The sequence below is a fragment of the Penaeus vannamei genome, chromosome 37 (assembly GCF_042767895.1).
Source record: "Penaeus vannamei isolate JL-2024 chromosome 37, ASM4276789v1, whole genome shotgun sequence".
Lineage (NCBI taxonomy): Eukaryota > Metazoa > Arthropoda > Malacostraca > Decapoda > Penaeidae > Penaeus > Penaeus vannamei.
This window is the reverse complement of record NC_091585.1, coordinates 4,456,371-4,466,370: the sequence shown is the minus strand read 5'-3', so window position 1 is coordinate 4,466,370 and position 10,000 is coordinate 4,456,371. Positions and strand designations below refer to the sequence as shown.

At 41.8% G+C, this 10,000-nt stretch overlaps 1 protein-coding gene across 1 annotated transcript in view; it reads left to right on the top strand.

Moving 5' to 3' along the window:
• LOC113803344 (uncharacterized) overlaps positions 1-10,000 on the top strand; it is a 301,578-nt gene that overhangs the window by 110,642 nt on the left and 180,936 nt on the right. The window contains exon 4 of the mRNA XM_070115615.1: positions 7,530-9,898. Coding sequence (XP_069971716.1) covers positions 7,720-9,898 — 2,179 coding nt within the window. The 5' untranslated portion in view covers positions 7,530-7,719. The remainder of the gene's footprint in view (positions 1-7,529; positions 9,899-10,000) is intronic.

The following is a 10,000-nucleotide window of genomic DNA, read 5'->3' as shown; positions in this document are numbered from 1 at the left end:
AGCGGAATATACGAGCGCCAGACATGATAGAATTTACGAGCGACAGAGATACAGGGCGAGAGATAGAGATAGAGAGAGGGAGGGGGAGAGAAGGAGAGAGAGGAAGAGAGAGGAAGAGGGAGAGGGAGAGAGAGAGGCAGGAAGGGAGGAAGGGAGGGAGAGAGAGAGGGAAGGACGGAGGGAGGTTGGGAGGGAGAGAGAGAGGGCCAGAGAGAGAGGGAGAGGGAGAGGGCCAGAGAGAGAGGGACAGAGAGAGAGGGACAGAGAGCGCGAGAGAGCGAGAGAGCGAGAGCGAGAGAGCGAGAGCGAGCAAGAGAGCGAGAGAGCGAGAGCGAGAGAGCGAGAGCGAGAGAGCGAGAGCGAGAGAGCGAGAGCGAGAGAGCGAGAGCGAGCAAGAGAGCGAGAGAGCGAGAGAGCGAGAGCGAGAGAGCGCGAGAGCGAGAGCGAGAGAGCGAGAGCGAGAGAGCGAGAGCGAGCAAGAGAGCGAGAGCGAGAGAGCGCGAGAGCGAGAGAGCGAGAGCGAGAGCGAGCGCGAGAGCGAGAGAGCGAGAGCGAGAGCGAGCGAGAGAGCGAGAGCGAGCGAGAGAGCGAGAGCGAGAGCGAGAGCGAGCAAGAGAGCGAGAGAGCGAGAGCGAGCGAGAGCGAGAGCGAGCGAGAGCGAGAGCGAGAGCGAGAGAGCGAGAGCGAGAGCGAGCGAGAGAGCGAGAGCGAGAGCGAGCGCGAGAGCGAGAGCGAGAGCGAGAGCGAGAGCGAGAGAGAGCGAGAGCGAGAGCGAGAGAGAGAGAACGTATCAGAGCAAGGTTTGAGTGGTGCCTTAGCCGTCTGAGTCAGGAATTGCACTCCGAAATTGCAGATGATCCGGCAGTCGGCGCTGAAGTCGGTGGTGGCTGTGGGTTCGTGTCAGTTAGGCAAGTGGAAGGAGAACGATAAATAAATGAGAGAAGGAAGGGAATGAAGAGAAGGAGAAGGATGGATAAATAAATGAGAGAAGGAGGAGGACAGATAAATAAATGAGAGAAGGAAGGGAATGAAGAGAAGGAGAAGGATGGATAAATAAGTGAGAGAAGGAAGGGAATGAAGAGAAGGAGAAGGATGGATAAATGAATGAGAGAAGGAAGGAAGTGAAGAGAAGGAGAAGGATGGATAAAGAAATGAGGAGGAAGGAAATGAAGAGAAGGAGAAGGATAGATAAATAAGTGAGAGAAAGAAGGAGAAGGAGAAGGAAAGATAAATAAATGAGAGAAGGAAGGAAGTGAAGAGAAGGAGAAGGATAGATAAATAAATGAGAGAAGGAAGGAAATGAAGAGAAGGAGAAGGATAGATGAATAAATGAGAGAAGGAAGGGAACGAAAAGAAGGAGGAGGATAGATAAATAAATGAGAGAAGGGAGGAAATGAAGAGAAGGAGAAGGAAAGCGTGGATAGAGAGATGGGGAGGGAGAGAATGATTATTTTAGTAGGAAGAGAGAAAATGGATTTGAGAGGGATTGAAAAAGGGAGGAATTGAGTAGATAAGTCAATGGGAGTGTGTAAAGATGATGGGGAGAGTGAATGAATGGATAAATACATGTATGGGAGAGAATAAGAAAAAATAAGTGTATAAAGTTGCTTTTGCAAGAGGAGCTGGGAACATTTTTATTTTTATTTATTTATTTATTTTTTGTTTTTTTTGCGGGGCCGGATGTTATCAAAACCACTTATCAGATTGAATTAATTTGCTGATTAGATTTATCATGTGATACGGAAAGAGTTTTTTCTGTGTGTCTTCGTTCTGGTCGTAACTTTTGATTAACATTTTTTGTTGTTGTTGTTTTTTTACTATTCGTCATCAGTTTTTTTTTCTTCATATTTTAACATTATATTTTCATGTATTTCTGATAATGGTATGACGTTAATTTTTTATTTGTATACAAGTGTAATAAATTGCTGTTGTATTTTATTTAATATTTCACCTGTGCTCCTAATGCTCGGAAACATTTAATGCTTCTAAAAATGGTTACTTTATGAATGAAGTATGTTCATTACGTATATTAATTTATTCATATATCATTAATTTTTCCATCTCCACTCTCCTGAAGTTGCATGTTTCTCTTAGGAAGCCAGAGAACAGTCTGTGATATTTGATTTTGTTTTTTTAAGTACAAAAAAGCCGAAGTCACGAATTGAAAAAAAAAAAAAAAAAAAAAAAAGTGAAGTGAAGGGCGGATGATTATTTTGTCGATACAGTGGCCAGGCAGGAACGTGAGGGCCGTGAACTCCTGAGTCTTAGCAGAGAGGAGGTCTTGGGGTCTGAGATCTGCTCCCTAATTGAATATCTGGAAGCTTTACCGTCCGTGGCAGGGGTCCGATGGGAGTAAGGTCTGTGTTACCTGGTTTGCTGCTGAAGAACGTAAGCAAGGTCTGTATAAGTTTTGACCTTGGGAACGTGAGCTTTGTGGGTGTGTGTAGGCGCTCGAAGGTAGTGTCCTGTGGCCATATGAAAAGTGTTAGGGTATGGCATGTAGAATAAGGTGGCACTGCTTTGTGTATTGGTGATTGTGTGATGGTTAATGAGCTGTTCATTGTACCGAAACTTCGATTTCTCACTATGTGTAAGACGTATAACATGTTTAAGCTCCAACTGAATATATATTGCAGCTAATCTACTTCACCCGTGATTATTCGGGAAAGCGAGCTCGCAATTATTCGTCCAGCCACTTTTAATCTTCCGTCGACCCATCGTGGTTCATGCGCCCTCTCTCACCATGAATACCCGCCCAGTTTGAAACCCTCTGGTCTCGGCGGTGGTAATTGACCTGGCTGTCCACCTGGTAATTCACCTGACTTAGATGGACTTAGAGCGGGAAGGAAAGGGGTCTTGGCTCTCGGCTTCACTCTCTTCAAGGCGAGTGGACGCGTGGACTCCCTCTGAGGTGCCGAGAACGCCCCCCTTTCCTTCGGCGGTTCCTCTCCGGGGCAGGTGCTTGCTCTCCGCCCGCTGGGGTGTCGGAGTCATCCGGCTGCGGCGAAGGGGGTGAGTTCGCAGGGCTTCCTCGAGGGGGGGGGGGGTTAGGGGGCCAGGAAGGCACTGAGCTTTAGTCAACTAGGCCCAGGAGTGGAAAGCGCGATCAGCTGCTTCCTCTGATGGTGTAGACTCGGGAGGACTTCGACGGGAAGGCACGACCTTTGTCTCGGCCGGGGCAGATGTGTGCAGCGCCACCTTCCGGTCTTGCTGGATGTTGTTTGTCTTGCTACACATTGCAGCTGCTGATATTAAACGGTTTTGTACTTGATGCCACGGTCCTTGCTGTTTTAAGCTCTGTGTTTTGTTTTTCTTTTTTTCTTTTTTTTTTATTCTTTTAAGTTCGTGGGATTGCGACTCTGTGGGAAAGCATTATGTAATTGTGCAGATGATGTGAAACGAATTAGCTGAGGATGTGCCTTTGAAGGTCGAGCGAACCTTTATGTAATATATGAAATTGTGTGAAAAGAATTTGATGACGGTTTAGCTTGTTTCTGTGGGGAAATTTCTTTGAAGTTAAACGAAAAAATAAGGAAACGTGTGGCTTTTTTGTTTCTGTCAATATCGTACTTTTCTTTTTTCAGTTCTGTAATGTTTTTATTTTTGTCTTTCATGTATTGCATTCAGTTCTTTTAATTTGCTGTTTTATTTATTTATACGTACCATATCGTTTAATTTAGTCCATCATTTGGACAGGTATACCCTGGAACACTTTCTTATGGATTATCATTATTATAATTTGGATTCGAACACAGGTTGTAGGATCATCGACGGTCGTGCCTTGGTCAGTTCCTACAACCTTATGTTTTAACTAATCACGATTCGAATTATGTCCCGAAGATGGCTGTTATGACCTCTTTTGTAAGGATTTGTTATTTGTTTTTATTTTTATTCTTTTTTTTAGACATTTTAAAGCTTCTGCGAAATTAATATCCACGCAAAAAAATAATGAAGGTTGTGATAAATCGTTTGATGATAATTATTAAACGATTAGAGTAATAGAGGAAAATTTGATAAGAAAAATAGGAAAAACTTGAGACCGAGGTGACTCAGCTGATCCTTAATTGACATGACTAATTACTCACGCATCTTAATGTAACTGACATGATGAATTACTCTTCATGTACCGTCTTACAGCTCACATAGGTACACGTCAGCCTACAACAAGCTGTAATTATTATGGGTACGAATTATTAACAACATTATTAATTACACTCTTTGTATTAATTGTATTCATTATGGATACGAATTATTAACAATAAACATATATTAATTATTTCCATTATGGGTACGAATTATTAACAAACATATTATTTATACTCTGAATTTTGTTCTCCGAGTTTTTTTTATCATCAATTTTTCACAATGTCACGCAAGGGAGTCTTGATAATAAGAAACATAAAAGTTTGATAATATGTTGATGGTTATTTGAGTTTGGTGGGTTGGAGGTAATTCTGACTGGTTGCCATGGAAACGGAAACAGTGGAGTTCTTCTTGTGATTCTCATGGTGATTATTGTTATTATCCTCCTCCTCCTGCTCCTCCTCCTCCTCATCATCATCATCACCATTATTCGTATTATCATCGTTGTTATGATTTATATTAATAATATTAGTATTGTTATTTTTTATATAAAATTATATATATGCACTTGCATAAACGTTATGTCATATATGTTATATATAATATTTATTATATTATGTTTATCATATATCATATTATACATCATATAGAATATATATCATATATATTATATATCACATATATTACATTATGAATTATATATCATTTTGTATATGTTATGTTAAAAGTTGTATATTATATATAATATATATAATATGATTGCTATTGTTAACATCATTGTTATGATTGATAGTATTATTATTGTTCTTTTATGATTATTATCCTCGTCATCTCACCATCATTATATGTATTGTTACAGCACATGTTTTATTCACTGCATTGCGCTCTATGTAAGTGAGAGGAACCGTGCGCTCAAGTTGTCGGTTGTGAAGTACAGGTGTTTGTCAAAAGGTAGACGTTTTAAGTCGCTGTGGTAACGTTGGGCTGATTTAAATTTATTGAATATTGGGATGATAATGAGATTTGTGACATAGCAACGATTGTGTTGATATTGCTACATGCATTGATGTGTAATGGTAATGGTGATTGAATGATAATGATCGGGATACGACCACTACTGTAACGCTAGCAACGGGGATGTTGATAGTGGTAATAATAATGGCCAGGCTTAAAAAAAAGATTGTGACAATATAAATAATAGGATTAATAATAATAATGATCATAATAATGGTGATAGTAATGATGATTATGCTGATCATAAGAATGAGTATACACAGATAAAAGAAGGAAAAAAGAAAGAAGAAAAGACATGGGTCGACTGTTTTTTTTACTTTTTGTTTAGAAAGCGGAGCCAAGTTTAAATCTTGGCGGCCATATTGGGTGCACCGAGAGCAAACAGCTGTGAATGTGAATTGCAAAGGACCGTTTATTTTTGAAACTATCTAGATAATAAACAGCGCCTTGCCTCTGTCTGGGAGAGAAGTGAAGTAAAACTAAATAGACTTAGCTTTCAGAGACGAGAGAATCTCTGCATTGATTGGGTTCGAGTAAAAAGCCAATTTGTGGTCATGTATCACTTCGTGTGGATAGATGGCATGAGCTCGACGATTGATGGGGTGGGAAAATGTTCCTGTTGTATCGGCTTGAACATTTATGAAAGGATAGAGTATTCTTAATTTTCTATCTCCGGTGTCGCGTTTTCCGGTTAAATTCAATGTCTTGGAATGTCTCAAGTGCAGCCATTTGATTTTCAACCCAGAGACATGTTTAATATGTCATTAACTATGTATTTTACTGACACTCAACAATAAATGAAAGACAGTTTAAGCCTTTCAGTTCAAGAATGTCAAGGGTAAAGGAACTTAAAACACTTATAATTCTTTGGCTGTTTAGTTCCAAAAGCAATCTTTTTTAAAATTGTTTTTGCTCAGTAGCATATACTTCAACAAGCCATTGCTTTTCATGCTAAGGATTTGACGGGAATCTATTTGGGAAATAATAAGTTAATCTCCTAACATGATCATCGGACAGCTATCATAGAAATAACAATCGTCTGGAAACCAATAAAGGCATTTCAGGAAACAAATGATTTGCAAAGGAGAAAATTATTTTGAGTTCCAATATACTATTATACCTCCTCCATTCATCGAGGGGGCCTACCTAGTTGATTACACGGTAGAGCAACCTAATTCATCGCCTGGTAAAGTCTTTATCTTTAGTAATATTTGGGTATGGAAGATGTTTTTGCTGCCTCAGAGCAACGCCTCTTCTTATCATGACAGCGGCAAAAAAGTTGCAAGGATGAATAGAGTAGTAGATGAATAGATGGATGAATAGAATAGATATAGATATAGGATGAATAGAGTATATATAGATAGATAGATAGATAGATCGAGTATAGATATAGATATAGGATGAATAGAGTAGTAGCAGTCATAAAAGTTGCAAGGATGAATAGAGTAGTAGCAGTCATAAAAGTTGCAAGGATGAATAGAGTAGTAGCAGTCATAAAAGGCCGTATCCCACTGCGGTAAAACAGGTGATGGAGAATCTGCTCTTGAAAAGTCCTTGGAAATTTTGGTTTTATCGCCGCTCCATCTCCATCACTTTCTTCACTGTCGCTTCGAACGATTTCCGATTCTTTACCGTATTTCCTTCTCTTGCTGCACCTAAAGGCATCGAGTTCCCAGCTTGGCCATGAGAGCACGTGTGCATGGCGAGCGTCCAATATGGCGCCGGTTAAATGAAAGTGGATGCATTTTTGTTAACCATAAAACAGTGGGTCTTTTTTCTTTCTTTCTTTCTTTCTTTCTTTCTTTCTTTTTTTTTTTTTTTAGATCAGTTTTTTTTTTTTTTCTTTTTTTTTTTTTTTAGATCAGTGTGATAATAATAATGATAACGATAATAACAAAAGGATAAACGAAGAGATTCTTTGACCAAACAGAAGTGCACTTTCGGTTTCGTCGATGACATTCGGTGTTTATTCCTGGCCATCTGAGCGGCGCTCACCATTGGGAAATTCTGGTTACCGGTTTCGGTGCTCTTTAACTCGTCACCCATCGGCCTTTTAAGGTTGGGAGGAAGGTGATTTACTATTTTAGATATTTAGGGAACTTTTTATGGTAATCTTAATTGTTATTGTTTTTTTTATTACCACCATCATCATTACCGTTGTCACCATTATAATAATTCATTAATCATCGCTATTATCGTTGTTGTAATCACCACCCCCATGTCTGCCACCTACCTTTTTGAGCTGAAATTCTGGTTGAGGCACTGGTATTCTAGTCTTGTATATTTCAGATGGTGATTTCTAGTCTTGTATGTTTCTGCTATGATAAAAATACCGACCATTAAAACTTTTGCTTGATTTTCGTGTTTTAGTGTATGTATTATTTCTTGGTTGCTTTTTCGTCACTGGTTAAAGATTTTCATTTGCATTGCAGATTGTGGCTTTCCAGTGACGTCAGTTCCTTGTCCCCCCGCGCATCACATTGATAAAATTGAAGGGAGCTACATGAGAGAGGCACTGTGCAAGGGCATCTCAGGAGCTATGGCGGCAGTGCCATCGCATAAAGTCCCCATGTTAGGGCATTTGGTGGCCCCCTTGCCGTGAAGGGGATTCCGTGGCACACCATGGGTGAGACGATCCTCCGAGTCGCCAGAAACGAAGAAAGCGCAATGGATGAGAAGGCTAGCTTAGAGAAGACGCCAAAGGAACACCAGAGACCAGCAGAAATGCTCGACCCTGTTATCAGGAACGGGCAGGTGTCGGTAGGTCCTCCACCCATGCCGGAACTGAGAGCATTTGTGAAGGTTCCACGACAGCCCACGTCCACCATTGTGATTCCACCGCAGCTGATGGCCCCGGCATTGGCACACGGCCTCCTTCAAAAGGCACCTGTCCCCAAGAGCCAGACCTCGTCAGTAGGGGCAAGTGGGCTGGGTGATACTAACAGGGTAGTTACATGTGCACCAAGACTCATGTCAGCCATCCTACAAACAAACCACCACAGACCTGCGATACTTTCTGCGCCCTCAGCTCAATCTCAGATCATTCAGGCTCCTAAACCAATTCCTGCTGCTGCCAAAGAGGTGAAATCCCCTTTGCTCATTCCGAGGGATGAAGCAATGTCTCTCATTATTCAGAGGGACCCGGTATCATCTGTGGTTACAACGGAGGAATCAGGATCTGTGATACTAAAAAGTAGCCAGCCAGCTTCTGTGATTATCCAAGGGGATCAAGTACCTTCTGTGGTGTCCCTTAGGGACCAAGCACCATCTGTGATTGTTCAAGGGGATCCAACACCCCTAGTTACCCAGAGAATTAAGGCAGCCTGTCCAGTTGTACAGAGAAATTTGACTTCCATGTTATTACCCGAGAATATCAGAGGGTTCTATGGAGTTCCTCAGACTCAGAATCCATCCTCACTAGTTGGTCAGAAGCATCAGACGACTGTGATGGTTGCGCACTGCCGACAAGTGACCCCAACTAGCCCCACCATGCCTATGACCCAGGCCATGTCCCATCATTTTCCACTTGAATCTCAGTACCAGACCAATCTCCTATCTCAGAATCAGACGAAGATACAACCTCAAAAAGAACTATTGCCTGCAAAATCTCAGCCCGTGGTCCAGACTCAGATGCAACTGCAATCACAACCTGCAATACAATCCCATGCTCAGGGACAGTCTATACCTCAGACCCATCCAAAAATCATAATCAAATTTGATCCCCAGAAATATCCTGAGTCCCGGATTCAGCCCCAGTCGCAACCCCAGGTAGAACCCAAACTGATCCCCCGAATACCAAGCAGTGCCCAACTTCAGCTGCAGTTACAGACCCTGCCCTCAGCTCCTTCTCACTCTCAGACCCAACCCCCGTCCAAACCATCTAAAGACCAACTTCATGCTTGTGATCAGTCACAGCCTCAGCTAGAGAAGGCACCCCAAGTTTGTCCACAATCTTCAACGATATCTGGGATCAAACCTGAGGATACACTTCCTTTTCCTCAAATAAACACCACTTCACTTCTGAAGAAAGTTTCACAGCAGTTGTGCACGAAGGAAGCACAAGGACGGAATGGAAGTCTGGTAGACGGATCTGAAACTCAGTGCCATGTCGTTCATAGTTCCAAGTTAGATAGGGCAGCTGTAGAGCTCGAACCAGAGAAGAAGGAAATTAATCCTGTAGCACTTGGAACTCCTGTACCTGACAACATACTCTACAATGGGATACCGAAGGCAGTGGAGCCAGCTATAGTGAGGGGCCCTAGATCGAAACAGAGCTTCATAAAAAGAACCCCTCAGAGTAAAAAATGGCCTTACATAGGTGCTTCAGATAAGGAAACAGAACAGTTAAATAAGGAATCTATACGAGGTGTAAAGAGAAAACGAGTGCAAGTGGCTCATGAAGTATGTGGGGAGACAGTGTATTTAGGTGTACCAGTGATAAAGCTGAATCGTCTGTGTGGGAGGGACCTTAGGAAATTCAGGGACATTGAGAACTTGGGCATCAGCATAGAGTCAGCAAGGTCGGTGCGCAAGGAACTGAACCGCTATCAGAAAAACAGGAGGCGGAGACTGCTCAAGAAACTGAGGAAACTGGGTCTGTGCCCACAGGCCAAAAGGAGAAAATTGCCCTCTGAAGACTTTGCTAAAAGACAGGACCTAGAAAGTGACGAGATCATACAAACTAAAAAAGTGAGGGAATCTATAAGTGATGACATATTGCACGACTATCCAAAATCTGCAAAGAAGAGGAAGACCAGGGAATTATCCGCTGTCACCAGTCCTCCAAATGGCACCATCAAAGGTAAGACATGTTTTAATGTTTATTTTTTTATTATTTATTTAATGTTTATTTACAATTTGTACTCCAGGATCTTTAACAGCAGGTAAGTGTGTCGAGGTAAGT